This window comes from Muntiacus reevesi, chromosome 1 (assembly GCF_963930625.1).
Source record: "Muntiacus reevesi chromosome 1, mMunRee1.1, whole genome shotgun sequence".
In the NCBI taxonomy this organism is placed as follows: domain Eukaryota; kingdom Metazoa; phylum Chordata; class Mammalia; order Artiodactyla; family Cervidae; genus Muntiacus; species Muntiacus reevesi.
Window position 1 is genome coordinate 49,253,033 of NC_089249.1, and position 16,535 is coordinate 49,269,567.

Sequence of the window (16,535 nt, forward strand, 5' to 3'; positions counted from 1 at the left end):
AGACGCAGAGTTAAAGAAACAGAAAGTAAAATGTTTTCTCCTGTGCTGAGGACGCTCAGGATTTGTTCTCTTAACTTTCATGTGTACCATACAGCAGTGTTCATTATATTTATCACATCGCGCATTACATATCTAGTACTTCTTATAACTGGAAGCTTGTGTCTTTTGACTGCCTTCATCCCATTTCCGCTTCCTCCATCCCCAGCCTGAAGTAACCACACATCTGATCGCTTTTTCTGTGTGTGTGTTTCTGAAGCAGAATGATGAGGGTAGTTAACTTGCTAAGGTAATACTAGAACAGCTGTAGAATCCTTTGTTCTCTGTGTACAGAGATTTATTCCATAATTTTCAATCTGTATTGGTGCTTATGTGCTTCCTTCTTGTTATTAAGGTGAGCACACAGGACACGGTGCTTCATGTAATATTCTTGTAAAACGAGACTCTACTTTTGTATTTCTACCCAGCATAGGGTTGCCAGATTTAGTCATTAAAAATACAGGCCACCCATTTAACTTAGAATTTCAGGGACTTCCCTGGTGGTCCAGTGATTAAGAATCTGTGCTTCCGGTGCAGGGGATTGCAGGTTCGATCCCTGCTTGGGGAACTAAGATCCCACATGCTATGTGGTGTGGCCCTACATAAATAAATAAACTAGAATTTCAGATAAACAATGAATTTTTTTCGTATGAGTATATCCCACATATACATGGAGCATGCTTATGTTAAAAAATGATTCATTGCTGAATGGAATGGCCCAGGGTTCCTGTAGACTGAGAAGACACCTGCACAGAATCTTGACAAGATCCTCTATTGTAATTGTCTGTTGACCTGCCTGTATCTCTGGCTTGTCTGAATATCCACCTGAAAGCATCTGCCTTCTTTTCTTTTATTAACTAGTAACCAGCACAGAAGGCTTCCCCAGTGGTTCAGTGGTAAAGCATCCCCCTGCCAATGCAGGGGACTTGGGTTCAATCCCTGGACCAGGAAGATCCATTGGAGAAGGAAATGGCAACCCACTCCAGTATTCTTGCCTGGAGAATCCCATGAACAGAGGAGATTGGCAGGCCACAGTCCATGTGGTCGCAATAGAGTTAGACACAATTTAGCAAGTAAACAACAATATATCCAGCAACAAGCTTGCAAATAACAGGGTTTGGTCTGTGATAGATGGGTGTATGGATGAATATATACAAGTAAGTAAACAATCCAAACACTTAAGAGATGAGTTGAGGAAGAAAACCCTGCAAAGGAAAGCGAGGAACTGGTCAAGGAAGCAGAAAGAAGATAAAAGACTATAGTTTCAAAGAAGAAAAAGTTTATAGGTTCATGAAAGCTGACCAAAAAAGAGGTAACCAAGAAGGAGGGACTGGTCTGTAGTTCAAATGCTGCAGAGACAGTCAAGCAAGGAGAAGACTCAGAAATACCCACTGGGTTTATCAAGTCTTATCTGTGGCAAGATAAATTCCAGCAGATTGGTGGGAACAGAAACTAGATTTCAGTGAGTTTAAGAATGAGTGGGAGTGTGGAAGTGGAATGAGTCTAGACAACTCAAGAAGTTGGGCTGCAGAGAGGAGGGTGAGACTTGCAAAATGGGACCCCCAGGATCAGAGGCTTGTTGTTTAAGATGGTAGAGAGAAAGGCCGAAAGGATTCAGACCCAGAGCCCAAGTGGAGGATCAATCTTTCCAGGGAGGAGGGAGGTGGCTTCCATCATAGTGAAGAGGAAGAAGGAAAATGTAAGCATCAATTCAGAAAACTTTACATTGGTAGCAGGAAGTTGAAGATAATTCTCTCCTGACCGCTTCTGCTTTATCTGAGAAATAGGAAAGGAGATTGTTTGTCTAGATGGGGTGGTGGGGGTGCTGATGAGATGGTTGGATGTCTGAGGACTGAACTGACCAGAAGAAGCCAGAGTTGCCAGGCAGCATCTCGAGGAAGGGTTGGACTGGCACCGGTCTGCTTCCATAGACTCTGGACTTCTGTGATTTTTCTGCTGCAGCTCCCCAAAGCCTGACTGCAGGTAGAGCTAGAGGAATAAGATGGGGTTTTGTTAGGTGGGCAAGGAGGATGTGGACAAGACAGTGATTGACTGTAAGCTTTATCTGGAAGAAAGGGCAGTGAGAGGGAGCCAGCAGCTCAGATCGTGGAGATTGTGAAGCGGAGGTCCTGGTGAGGCTCCCACTTGCCTGGGAGCTGCTGAATGAGAAGTTTAGGTTGGAGTTTGTAGTCAGTGACTGAGTGTTTGAATTTTAGTGGCTAAGCTATTCCCAGTGAGTGTATAGAACGGGTGCCAGGCGAAGGGGAAAACTTATTAAAAATACAGCGTTGAGGGACACCGGAAGGCAGGGCCTTAGTGAACCGTCCACCGGGACATCCAGGTGGCCCAGGCTGGCCTCAGGATGTGGGACAGAGAGGAAGTGTGCCAGAGTTCTAGTTGACTGAGGGTGAGTAAGAATTCTGTTGGGTATGTCTCATGTATTAGGACGCTTCTCCCTATTCACAAGTCTCACTCCAAGGTGAGTTGTAAACTGAGGCTTGCAAGGTACCTAACGAACTGATCTGACCTTGTGGGGTTGCTGAATGTCTGGTGTTATGTATGGCCAAACAGGTCCCTAGGATTTGACCTTGACTCCTTCCTACAAAACTTCAACCCAAGCCCGGAGTGAATTTGGAACAGAGCCTAAGTCACATGGACTGGTTATAATTCCTAGAGGGATGCTGGGTCTAGGGATGCAGAGAAGTTATTAGAGTGCTGTCCGGGTTTGCAGAGGCATGGGGCAGATGAAATCCACCCTCTACATTCGGCTGATTCTCTTAATAAGTCTCCCCTCCTGACCTGGAGTGGATCCAAGTGTAAGTACAAGGGCAAGACTTTACCTGATTGTCCCAGTTCAAAATACCTGTTTCCATGATTTATTCATTTGTTTTATGTAAGGGAAATTATTATTCTGAATATTATATCTGAGTATATAATATATATTATTATATATTATATATTGAATATATAATATTCAATATATTGAATATATAATATTCAAATATTATATCTGAATATCAGATATAATCAAAATTATATCATAGGTTCCCGTTTGGGGTATTTTCTTTCGTAAGAAAAGGGAAGAATTTAGATTGTTCTCTTTTACAGGTGTCTAGCTGCAAAGATCAAAAATAGAAAAATTTTTGAAATCTTTGTGTAATTTCCACTTTTGCCGTTGTATTGCATGACCTTTGGCAAGGGACTTCGGAGCATGTCCGTTTCCTCCACTGCAGAGCACTGTGTGTGTCTGATGTGTTGTCATGGCATGAGTCTGGGCCAGGCGTCTGCCTCCTCAGATGTGTCTGTATGTGCGCTCAGGGTTTCTCTTTTCTGCTTCTCCATGTTTCTGGGTTTGTGTTTGTTGGCTTATCAGTGTTTATGCAGTCCCTTTATCGTTTTGATAACTGCTGTTTTCATACATTTAATTGAGGGGACTTACGTTTTATGAAGAAAACAATACCTGACTTCAAAGTAAGAAAATTTCACATGTATATTTTGATATAAAATCCTATGCATGAATTGGGTTATCAAGGGCAGTGTTATTGCATAGGTAAGCTCATTGTCTAAATATATAGCCTAGAAAACCTTTTTTAGCAATATATTTTTAATAATGAAAAGCTTTTTTTCTGATAATGTAATTATTATATGCAACTTATTCTCTTACGTGGCACATTAGAATACAAAGTAAGGGACTTAGAAATCCCACTCTGCTGCAAGCAGCCCCTTCAAGTGTGTATGTGTGTGTGTGGGTGTGTGTGTGTGTTTTACAGAAATTAGATCTTAGCTTACTTACTACCCTTTCTTTGTTATTTTTTTCAAATTATGGACACTCCTTAATTTGGAGTGGAGGGAGCAAGGGATACCTTGCTCCACATTAACACCTTCCCCTTACCCTGCCTCCAGGTAACCCACATTGACGACTAATTTCACATCTTTCCATACTTTTTTGCGTATGCTCAGATAATCCTGTGTAACCTATAAACACATATATAGCAGGCCTTTCGGTCCTTTGATGTACAGAAATGAAATCGTAGTATACTCACTTTTCTAGTAGTGTGTTAACGAAGAACACTGCATCAGGATTTAATAATGTCTGGTCCCATCTCGCAGACCACGCTAGAGCACGCGAGGCCTGAGGAGCCCAGCTGGGATGAAGACTTCGCAGATGTGTACCATGACCTCATCCATTCTCCCGCCTCTGAAACTCTCCTAAACTTGGAACACAACTACTTCGTCAGTATTTCCGAACTCATTGGTGAAAGAGACGTGGAGTTGAAAAAGTTACGGGAGAGGTACTTCCTAGTTCTTGCATTACCGTAATTAAATGTTACATCGTCAAATAATGACAGGCTACAGAACAGCGTGTTCTCTCTCTCTCTCTCTCTCTCTCTCTTTTTTTTTTTATAAAACTGAAAAATAGAGTAGAAAAACATCTTCAACAGTTGAAATTGATTTTCTTGTGTGTTTTGATCTCTCATTTTACCTGGGCAGGTAAGGTTCTTCTACTCTATAGAACTCCTCAAGGGATTTACCTAAACGAATTATGACAGCTCTATCTACTCTTAGTTCTGATGAAGGAAGAACTTACCTCTTCTGAAGGTCAGCCTTGCTCCAGGCCTTGTGCAAAGTGCTCTGGATGCTGTCTTCATTCAGGCTGCTATATTTAAAAAAAAACACCACAGACTGGATGGCTAAAACAGCAGAAGTTGATCGCCTTCTGTCTGGAGACTGGGTTGTCCAAGGTCAAGGTTCCAGCAGACTCAGTGTCTGGTGAGGACCCACCACCTGACTTGTAGCCAGTGCCTTCCTGCCGTTGCTTCTTCAGCCTTTCCTCCATGCATTCTCCTGGTGCGTTGCTTGTAGATGGAGAACAGTAGCACCCCTTCTTCCAGGCTGATTCCATCATGAGGATGCCAACCTCTGGAGCTCACCTCAACCTAATTGCCTCCCAAAGGCCCCACCTCCACATAACATCACAGTGAAGGTTAGGGTTTCAACATTTGTACTCTCGGGGGCCCCAAACATGCAGTCCTTAACAGATGCCCTGTCTCATTTGATCCATAGGCCTACTGTTACTGCCCCAGCTTACTGAAGCAGAAATTGGATTTCTTCTAGTTCTTTTTTTCATATCGAATAATATTGTCAACAGATTTCCCAAGTGGCTCCCTGAGTAAAGAATCTGCCTGCAACGCAGGAGACTCAGGAGATGTCAGTTTCATCCCTGGGTTGGGAAGATCCCCTGGAGGAGGACATGGCAACCCACTCCAGTATTCTTACCTGAAGAATCCCATGGGCAGAGGAGCCTGGTGGGCTATAGTCCATTGGGTCACAAAGAGTCAGACACGACGGAAGCAACTAAGCACGCACGCATGGAATATTGTGAATAGACTTTAAAATGAGCGTGAAATACAGATTAGATTTTGTAAAATACGATGGTAGTTACCCAGCACTAACTGCTTCTGTTGAACTTCATCTGTTTGATTTTTTTTCCCACCGGGGCTTCAGGTAATACAGTCTTCCTCTCATTCTGACTCTGTTCTCAGGTCTCAGGTTTTCCGGGCCTGCACTTGTTCTACGTGTGCAGAATTAAAAAATGCCCAGCTCAGCATCTGTAGTTCTCATCAGTGGCTGTCACTCCTGCTTTCAGTCAGCGGCTGAAAGCTGCTCTGAGCTGTGGTCCTCTTTGCTGCCTGCTCACTCCACCTCCCAGAAAATTTCATCTCTGGCCCTCACTGTTCTATCATTGTTCTTTTTTTCTAAGTTGGAAGAAGGTTCTTATTCCACTTAACCCTTCAGTTTTTTTAAAGCTGCATTAAGTTACTAATTGTCTGCATTTACTGGTTCAGTTCAGTTCAGTCGCTCAGTCGTGTCCAACTCTTTGCGACCCCATGAACCACAGCACGCCAGTCCTCCCTGTCCATCACCAACTCCCGGAGTCCACCCAAACTCATGTCCGTTGAGTTGGTGATGCCATCCAGCCATCTCATCCTCATTTTCCCTTTCTCCTCCTGCCCTCAATCTTTCCCAGCATTGGGGTCTTTTCCAAGGAGTCAGCTCTTCGCATCAGGTGGCCAAAGTATTGGAGTTTCAGCTTCAGCATCAGTCCTTCCAGTGAGCACCCAGGACTGATCACATTTACTGGTACTTTATATATATTGTTCTGTTACAGGATAGTTTTTCAATAGGGATTTGTTTTGTTTGATGTTATTTTTTGAAATGTCCTTTGGCCAGACTTCTTGACGGAGCTTTGTTCCCCCACCCCCCAACATACAGACAATAATGGAGTACATTTGGGGCTTCCCTCATTGTCCAGTGGTTGAGACTTCACCTTCTAATATGGGGGTGCAGGTTCTGTCCCTGGTTGGGGAACTAAGATCTTACATGCCTCATGGCCAAAAAACCAAAGCATAAAACAGAGCACTATTGTAACACGTTCAATAAAGACTTTAAAAATGTTTGAATACATTTAAGAACAGTTTTATAGTTTTTCACGTGTCCAAGCTGTCAGCTTAATAAATAAAAATAAACCATGTTCTCTTTAAGGTAGGTAATATTTTTTGCAAAGTTGAACCGTATAACTAATAGTAAATTGGAATTCATTAGTGGAAGTTCACCCAAAATTTTGGTGTTTAATTCATTTATCTCATTCATGAGTGGAAGTGGCACTTTTTCTCATCTCTCCTTTCATTTTAATCCCATTTTACATCTTTAAAAGAATTCGTCTCAATACAGCACCAGCACAGTTATAATGATCTTTTTTCCTAAATGTCTTCAAGATAACGTACAGGTTGTCAGAATCATCATGACAGACATACTGAGCCACTACATAATATTTCATGCAATAAATTTTTCTTTCATCTTAATCGTAGAAATAAATGTTATATCTTTTAACTGTACCTGCACTTCTAACACATTAAGGGTGAGATAAATGTTCATGAAGTTTTATTTGTTGAATTGTTACTTATTAGTTTTCTTTTTGCTGATTGAAAATTTCCTTGTTTTGGCAAACCAGATTCAAGATAGTCCTTTGAAACTTTATAAAGTAGCAATGATACTTTTTATCCACTAGAGGGAACATGTGTAATATATTAATATATTGTATCAAAGTTTGTAATTATAAATGTTTAGCAGTTACTTCTGTTTTAAATAAAAATCTTACTTGCAAGCATTATCTTCACCTGACCTCTAGTAATTATTAAAAAATTAGTGGGGTCACTTGCATTATCATTAAGTGGGAATTAAGTGGTACTGAATATTTGATACTGGAAGGTATACATTGAGATGTATAAAGTGTGACATACAAATGAGTTTCATTTATGATATACACGTGTCTTAATCAGTTCTTAGAAATAAGTACAGTTTCTCTTTTAAGAGCAATTTACGTAAACTGACTAAAATGATAGTGAAATCCTTTAGTTCATGTCTGTGTTTCACTGCTTCCAAGTTTGTTTGAAATGTATTTTAGAACAAAATTGATTAATACACTTTGATTAGAGATAAGATTTAATCAACTTATTTATTAAAATATAACCTACATACAAAAAGGCAATAGACTGTAGGTATACAGTTCAGTAAGCTTCCACAAAGTAAGCACACCCATGTGCTCCTCTCCCAGGTCAAGAAGTAGGTGATCTCCAGCCTGCAGAAGGCTCCCTCCCACCCATCCACAGTTCCCACCCATTTCCTCCGTAGATATCCACTATCTGAACTTCTAGCACCATCAATTAGTTTTTCTTATGGAGAAATACCATTTTTAATTTCCACACATTGTTTATTTGGATAAATTAAGACTAAAACGTATCTTCAGAATGTATTTCACATTCCTCTAGAAAGGGAATGCTGTTACTTAATACCAGTTTGATTCTTAGAACCTAACTGGCAGCTTCTGATTATAATGTGTGATTCGAAGGTTGAAGTCACTTTAACTCACGTTCAGAGGAATAAAAAATGTACTTTGAGCTGAATTGTGGAGTATCTTCTTTGTGAAAATCTGCAAATGAAAAAGCCTCTGGAATTTTCGATAGTAGTTACGGAAGTTGAAATGTCTCCTGGATTCTGAGTGTTCTCCTTTATACACTAAATTTAGATTCCGATTTAACTGCACACATGCCATTGTGTATACCCTACGACGTTGGCATCCTTGTTTCCACCTCTCCATTGCAAGGCTTCAGAGTGCTTTCCAGACAGTACTGTTGCTGTTCCTGGGCCCCTTCCTATAAGAAGAAAGTGTTCTTTTCACTTCGTAGCTGTTGTTTCCATGAATCTGAAGTGGTTCTGCACCTTTAAAATGTGATGACTGTATCCGATCTGCTTATTTATGTTTCAGACAAGGTATTGAAATGGAAAAAGTGATGCAGGAGTTGGGAAAGTCACTGACAGACCAAGATGTGAACACCCTGGCTGCTCAACATTTTGAATCCCAGCAGGTAAGTGAGGTATATATAATGACTTTCGGAGTGCATTTTTTTGTTTATTTTTGTGGGGAAAAAAAAATTTAACTAATTGGTGTACTGTCTCTTTTTAGGACTTAGAAAATAAGTGGTCCAATGAACTAAAACAATCAACTGCCATTCAAAAACAAGAGTATCAGGAATGGGTAATTAAACTTCATCAAGACCTGAAAAACCCCAACAACAGCTCCCTCAGGTATTAATCAGGTATCATTTTTATGAGACGAAAAGTTGTTATCAGTAACAGTTTGTATTTACTCTAAAATTGAACCTTTTTAGTTGTAGATATTTTTAAGTTATGAAAATTCAAGATAACTACATGCTTCTTTTAACACCTTTCATCTTATAGACTTTATGTGGATTATGTGGAGCAGGATGTTTTACAAAGGTGATTCCCCACCTAGAACTTAGCCTTGTAAATCTTGTGGGTATGTATGCCTAAATACCTTGACTACCGTCTCCTGTGTTTTTTAAAATTGGTTTCCTTTCAATGCACTACACAGTGGTTGAATGCATCTTAAATACCAAGCACTCTTTAAGCAGAAAAACAAGATAACTGCCTGTGGGAAGCTTATATTCCATAGAGACTGACCTGTAAATAAAACAGTACTGTACAGAATGATATGTGCAGTAATACAAGCATGTACAGGGTACAAAATGAAGAAAGACATTCTATAATTCATAATTTGTGTGATCCCTTATGGCCTGAATGCATCCTTTCTTATATTGCCTGTTTTTTCCTGGCTGTGTACTCACCTTTGAGAATTTCTTTCTTTTTTCAAATCCTAAAGTATATTCTATTGGAGATATACTTAGTACAGTATAATAATCCTGTTTTCAGGGTTTTCTAGTGTGTGCTGTAAACATTTAGATGTAGCATTTTATTTATATACTGTCCTTCTCCCCTACTTGTCTTGCCTTGAAGGTAAAAAACCATGTCTATTTTTTCTGCTGTTGTAATCCCCAGATCTCTGTCAAGTGTCTAGCTCTTGATCAGTTCAGTTCAATTCCGTTCAGTTGCTCAGTCATGTCTGACTCTTTGCGACCCCATGGACTGTAGCACGCCAGGCCTCCCTGTCCATCACCAACTCCCGGAGTTTACCCAAACTCATGTCCATTGTGTCGGTTTTGCCATCCAGCCATCTCACCCTCTGTCGTCCCCTTCTCCTCCTGCCCTCAATCTTTCCCAGCATTGGGGTCTTTTCAAATGAGTCAGCTCTTCGCATCAGGTAGCCAAAGTATTGGAGTTTCAGCTTCAACATCAGTCCTTCCAATGAACACCCAGGACTGATCTCCTTTAGGATAGACTGGTTGAATCTCCTTGCAATCCAAGAGAATCTCAAGAGTCTTCTCCAACACCAAGTTCAAAAGCGTCAATTCTTCGGCGCTCAACTTTCTTTACAGTTCAACTCTCACACACACGCATGACTACTGGAAAAACCATAGCCTTGACTAGATGGACCTTTGCTGGCAAAGTAATGTTTCTGCTTTTTAATATGCTGTCTAGGTTGGTCATAACTTTCCTTCAAAGGAGCAAGCGTCTTTTAATTTCATGGCTGCTGTCACCATCTGCAGTGATTTTGGAGCCCCCCAAAATAAAATCTCTCACTTGTTTCCACTGTTTCCCCATCTATTTGCCATGAAGTGATGGGACCAGATGCCATGATCTTAGTTTTCTGAATGTTGAGCTTTAAGTAAGCCAACTTTTTCACTCTCCTCTTTCACTTTCATCAAGAGGCTCTTTAGTTCTTCTTCACCTTCTGCCATTGGGGTGGTGTCATCTGCATATCTGAGGTTATTGATATTTCTCCCAGTGATCTTGATTCCATCTTGTGCTTCATCCAGCCCAGCATTTCTCATGATGTACTCTGCATATACATTAAATAAGCAGGGTGACAATATACAGCCTTGACGTACTCCTTTTCCTATTTGGAACCAGTCTGTTCAATGTCCAGTTCTAACCATTGCTTCCTGACCCGCATACAGTTTTGTCAAGAGGCAGGTCATGTGATCTGGTATTCCCACCTCTTTGAGAATTTTCCAGTTTATTGTGATCCACACAGTCAAAGACTTTGGCATAATCAATAAAGCAGAAATAGATGTTTTTCTGGAGCTCTCTTTTTCGATGATCCAGCAGATATTGGCAATTTGATCTCTGGTTCCTCTGCCTTTTCTAAAACCAGCTTGAACATCTGGAAGTTCACAGTTCATGTATTGCTGAAGCCTGGCTTGGAGAATTTTGAGCATTACTTTACTAGCGTGTGAGATGAGTGCAATTGTGCAGTAGTTTGAGCATTCTTTGGGATTGCCTTTCTTTGGGATTGGAATGAAAACTGACCTTTTCCAGTCCTGTGGCCACTGCTGAGTTTTCCAAATTTGCTGGCATATTGAGTGCAGCACTTTCACAGCATTATCTTTTAGGATTTGAAATAACTCAACTGGAATTCCATCACGTCCACTAGCTTTGTTCTTAGTGATGCTTCCTAAGGCCCACTTGACTTCACATTCTAGGATATCAGGCTCTAGGTGAGTGATCACACCATCATGATCATCTGGGTCATCAAGATCTTTTCTATACAGTTCTTCTGTGTATTCTTGCCACCTCTTCTTAATATCTTCTGCTTCTGTTAGGTCCATACCATTTCTGTCCTTTATTAAGCCCATCTTTGCATGAAATGTTCCCTTGGTTTTTCTTGAAGAGATTTCTAGTCTTTCCCATTCTGTTATTTTCCTCTATTTCTTTGCACTGATTACTGAGGAAGGCGTTCTTATCTCTCCTTGCCATTTTTTGGAACTCTGCATTCAAATGAGTATATCCTTCCTTTTCTCTTCTCTTCTTTTCACAGCTATTTGTAAGGCCTCCTCAGACAGCCATTTTGCTTTTTTGCATTTCTTTTTCTTGGGGATGATCTTGCTCCCATTGATACAGGCATGTAAATAAATACTTATGGGATGGGTGTATAGACAGGCTTATGAGTAGATTATCACTAAACTGTTTACAGGATGCTGTCTATTATCACCTCCTATTATCTTTTATTTGTGTTGTTGTTTTCCCCAGGACAATACCTTAGAAACATTTAAACAATTTTTTATAATCAGAAATGGGATAATCCCCTGGACACTAACCTGTATATACTCTTCATTTCAAATGAAAAAAGTGCTAAACTCAGTACAAAAGGAGAGGTCGGGGACAGGTTGGGAACATCCATATGCCATAAGGTCCAGTGGTCTTTCTCAGACTGCTGCTTGTAGTCTGCTCGGAACCATGCTAGATCCTTTACTTTCCAACTGAACTTTAAAAATTATAATGGAATGGAATGGAATGGAACAGATCTGAGTAGAGTAGACTAGGGGAAAAAACATCAGTGCATTACACATGTGTGTATTGAACAAAATGTAAAATATTAAATATGTACTCTATACTGTGGTGGAAAAGGCAGAAAATCACTGACCTAACGGAAGCTCAGAAAGTCCCTTGCTACAAAAAATATCTCTTGATGCAGGAGACCCCAGTTCAATTCCTGGGTCAGGAAGATCCGCTGGAGACGGGATAGGCTACCCACTCCAGTATTCTTGAACTTCCCTTGTGGCTCAGCTGGTAAAGAATCTGCCTGCAATGTGGGAGACCTGGTTTCAATACCTGGGTTGGGAAGATCCCCTAGAGAAGGGAAAGGCTACCCACTCCAGTATTATGGCCTGGAGAATCCCATGGACTATAGAGTTCATGGGGTCGCAGAGTTAAACACGACTAAGCGACTCTCACTTTGACTTTCACTTACTACTATGGTTTCAGAAATTCATTCTATGTGATGATCAGTTCCATTGTGTAAATATTTACCCCTAGCTGCTGCTGCTTTAAAAAATCAAATATTCCAAGGAAAGAGTATTTTTACTGTGACTTTGTTAGCTTGCTTTCCTTTTTGATAGGTTTCCTGGGGGAGCAGAAGCCTGTTTTCAGCTTAACTATGTATGGAATTATATAAAATTGACCAGTTTTTAAAATTCATTTATTTTTGCTTTTTTGTTTAAAGTCAGATCTATTGAAGGGTAAATTGCATAAAAGTCACTTGTTTTAGGTTTACATACTGATGAGTTTTGACAGTCTTAGTCATGAGGCCATCACTGCAGTCAAGACATAGCATTTCCTTTTCATCCATTTATATTAACCCCCCTTCTGCTTGCTGAGCTCGTGGTAACCTGATCTGATTTCTGTCCCTGTAATTTTGATTTTCTCATATAAATGGAATCAAACTGTACGCAGCAGTTTATGGCTTACTTTCTTCACTTAACCCTTTCGAGACTCATTCATGTTGTTGCCATTATAAGTGGTTCTTCCCTTTTTGTTGCTCTGTTATTTTTTTGTTTATCCAATGGTGGACATTTGAAGTATTTCCAGATTTTGGCAATTATAAATAAAGTGACTGTAAGCATTCACATACACAGGTCTTTGTCTAGTCATGAAAGTGAAAATGAAAGTCAGTCGCTCAGTTGTGTCTGACTCTTTGCGAGCCCATGGACTGTAGCCCACCAGGCTCCTCTGTCCGTAGGATTCTCCAGGCAAGAATGAATACTGGAGTGGGTTGCCATGCCCTCCTCCAGGGGATCATCCCGATCTGGGGATCGAACCCAGGTATCCCACGTTGCAGGCAGACTGTTTACCATCTGAGCCAACAGGGAAGCAGGAACATATGGATGGACGTATGTTTATAATATAATATAATATGTGTAGACACATGTTTAAAATTCTCTAATGTAAATACCTAGGAGTGGGATTGCTGGGTAACACAGTAAGTAAAATCCATGGTGTGTTTAATCTTGTAAGAAACTGCCCAGCTGTTCTCTGAAGTGGCTGTGACATTTTTGCATCCCCACCACCCATGTCTGAGGGGCGCAGATGCTCCACACCCTCGTCAGCACTTGGTGGTGACACTTAGCGTCCTGGCAGGTTCTGTGATGGTGTCTCATTTGTGTGTCTTTGCATTTCCCCGGTGGCTGCTAATGCTGAGCATTTTTCATGTCCTGATCTTCTAGCCATAGCTCGCCTGTATTTTTTTCCTTATTATTGAGTTGTGAAAGTTCTCTATGTATTCTGGTACAAGTGTAGAACCAGATATATGTTTTACAAATATGTTCTAGCACCTTGTGGCTTGTCTTTTCATTTTCTTATCAGTTTTTTTCAAAGAGTAACTTTTCATTTTACTTAGGTACAGTTTGTCAGTTTTTAAAAGATCTGTGTCTTATCTAAGATATTGTTGAAATTCAAGATCACAAAGATTTTCTGCTATACTTTCTTCTAGAAATTTTATAGTTCAAACTTAAACATATAACTCAAGATATAGTACTTTGTATATATTATAATGAATATAAATAAATATATCCACTATAAAATGCTGAATGTTGTGTGTATTAGAAGAGAAGTAGTGTGTGGCTCAGATGCGTCCAGTTCTCCAGGCAGGAATGCTGAAGTGGGTGGCTGTCTCCTCCTCCAGGGGATCTTCCTGACCGAAGGATTGAACCCGGGTCTCTTTTGTCTCCTGCTTTGGCAGGCGGATTCTTTACCACTAGCGCCAGCTGCGTAAGCAGTACCTATGCCCAGAAACGAGCAGGCTGTTAACGTGAAGGCCGTGGAAGTCTAGTTGGCAGTCGGGCTGTTTGGTTTCTGTTCTCCGGTCCCGTCCACCTCAGGCTTCATTGTCCACAGCGGTACGCTGCGGCCACTTTGTGCTGCAAGTGGGGCTCTGGCTTCTAGACGGTTCTCCTCTGCCATCCTGCCCCGCCCTCAGCTGTCAGTAGCCTTTGAGGGCCTGTTCCGCAGCAGGCGGTCCCAGTGTGTGCCGCTGCCCTGCCCCCGGCAACAGACGGACCTTGTTTGTTGTTTGGCGCCAGGCTCCTCGTGGAGGGTGGGAGGCAGGTCTCATGGTCTCGGGCAAGCCCTGCAGATCTGGGCTGGGGGCTTGGGGCCTCCTTAGCACATCTATCCATGCCGCCCGGTGGGCTGTCTTCTCCTGCCCCACCCCCAGGCCTTTCCTGGAAGCACTTGGTGGAGGCTGGTGGGAAAAAGTTTGCAAGAGCATGTAACAGCCATTGCTGTCCTAAATGTACATGCCACCCCGTACTTGACCTTGAAGAAGGTGTTAACATTTTAGCTGATTTCTTCTTACCTTCTTACAAACATTACAGCATTTCATTTCTGCAATGCTCTGCCAAAACCGAAAACCATGTGTCCTATCTCCCCTGGGATGGGCATGTCACACTTCAGAATTTAATTTCTTGGTCACCTTGTTACCTCAGATCTCTGATGAGCTTCAGAACAGTTATGGCCATATAGATTATCCTGGCTTTTCTTGTTGTTAGAACGGAAACAACTTTCTTTGGTGGCTTCCTGAATCCTAAAATGATTATTAGTGTAAATCTGTATGAATTTGTTTGGGGGTTGAAATTGGTTATATTTGCTAATGAAGTCCATCAGTGACATAAATAAGATTGTTTGGGTTTATTGCAAAAATCTAGTCAGGGGAATAGATAATTATTACAGATTTGCATCATCTTCAGCTCACTGTAATATGTGAATTGAATAGTTGTACAATTCTGATGCCTCCATGGAAATATTTTCAGGAAGTGCAAGGGCAGATCAGAGCTAAGAGAAGATTTTTAATGCAAGACTATTGGCAGTGAAAAAATAGGAAATGGTTTTTTAAAAAAGGATATGAATATGTCAGAATGAACTTTCTTCTTTTTTCTTTCTTTTATTTGACTTTTTTGTTTTTAATTTTCATTTTTCTTCATTTATTCTCTAGTTTCACTGATGCCACCTGATATAAGGATATATTAATGTTTTTTAATGTCATTTTAAACATTTTAAGGTAATGTTAGTCACTAATCATTGCATAAGCTACTAAGAAATATTACATAGTGACATAGGAATTGATATTGTAATAACTAAAAAAATATGCCTCACTGACTGAAAGAAATAACCAAAGAAATGGAAAAATAGGTGGGAATTTTATAAGTTGTTAAGTGCTTGTCTTCCTTGCCGCATGAATAAAGGATAAATTTAGGAATAAATTAAGTGCTACTTTCAACAATTAGTTTCATTCCATGGTGACTTAGATGGTAAAGACTCCGCCTGCAATGCAAGAGACCCGGGTTTGATCCCTGGGTTGGGAAGATCCCCTGGAGTAGGAAATGACAACCCACTTCAGTATTCTTGCCTGGAGAATCCCAGGAACAGAGAGGAGCCTCGTGGGCTACAGTCTGTGGGGTCGCAAAGAGTCAGACAGGACTAAGTGACTTTCATTTTCATTTCACTGTAAAGCTTTCTTTCCTATAGGAAAATTTCTTGACAAGCCTACCAAAAAAAAGCATGTCAATAATTTTTTCAATTGCAGCGAGGAAATTAAAGTTCAGCCAAGTCAGTTCAGAGAATCCACTGAAGCAAATGGAAGGGTTTATGAGGAGCAGAGGAAGTTAGAAGAAAGTTTTACCATCCACTTAGGTAAGTGTGTTAATTTTTTATAGTCACCACTTGGTAACCGAAACTTTTTTAATGTTTTTAAGAGAAAAATCCTTAGCATATAAGTAGAATATATCCAGGTTCTTTTTAAAATGAAAGGCTTCCCTGATGGCTCAGACAGTAAAGAATCCACTTGCAATGCAGAAGACCTGGGTTTGATCTCTGGGTTGGGAGGATCCCCTGGAGAAGGAAATGGCAACCCATTCCAGTGTTCTTGCCTGGGAAATCCCATGGACAGAGAAGGCTAGTAGGCCCCAGTCCATGGGGTCGCCAAGAGTCAAGACACAGCTGAGTGACGTCCACTTCACTTTTACAATGAAAAATTAGGTTCTTCTCCAAGAAGGCCTATGTTTCTTGGCTGTAAGTTTTCTATTTTAGCTCACCTATTATTTTTTTCAAGTGCAAAGATGAGATATTAATAGTTATTAAAATAGAACATGATTAAAATAAAACACAAGCGTCCTCGATGGCTCAGTGGTAAAGGACCTACCTGCCAGTACAGGAGATACAAGTTCAATCCCTGGGTCAGGAAGATC

The 16,535-nt window shown here is 40.7% G+C and overlaps 1 protein-coding gene across 2 annotated transcripts in view; it reads left to right on the forward strand.

The window, feature by feature from the left end:
* The window catches only part of FERRY3 (FERRY endosomal RAB5 effector complex subunit 3), a 37,573-nt gene that overhangs the window by 5,119 nt on the left and 15,919 nt on the right, over positions 1-16,535 (forward strand). For both annotated transcript variants that reach the window (XM_065942600.1, XM_065942590.1), the window contains exons 4-7: positions 4,147-4,328; positions 8,363-8,462; positions 8,561-8,682; positions 15,875-15,981. In XM_065942600.1, coding sequence (XP_065798672.1) covers positions 4,147-4,328; positions 8,363-8,462; positions 8,561-8,682; positions 15,875-15,981 — 511 coding nt within the window. The remainder of the gene's footprint in view (positions 1-4,146; positions 4,329-8,362; positions 8,463-8,560; positions 8,683-15,874; positions 15,982-16,535) is intronic.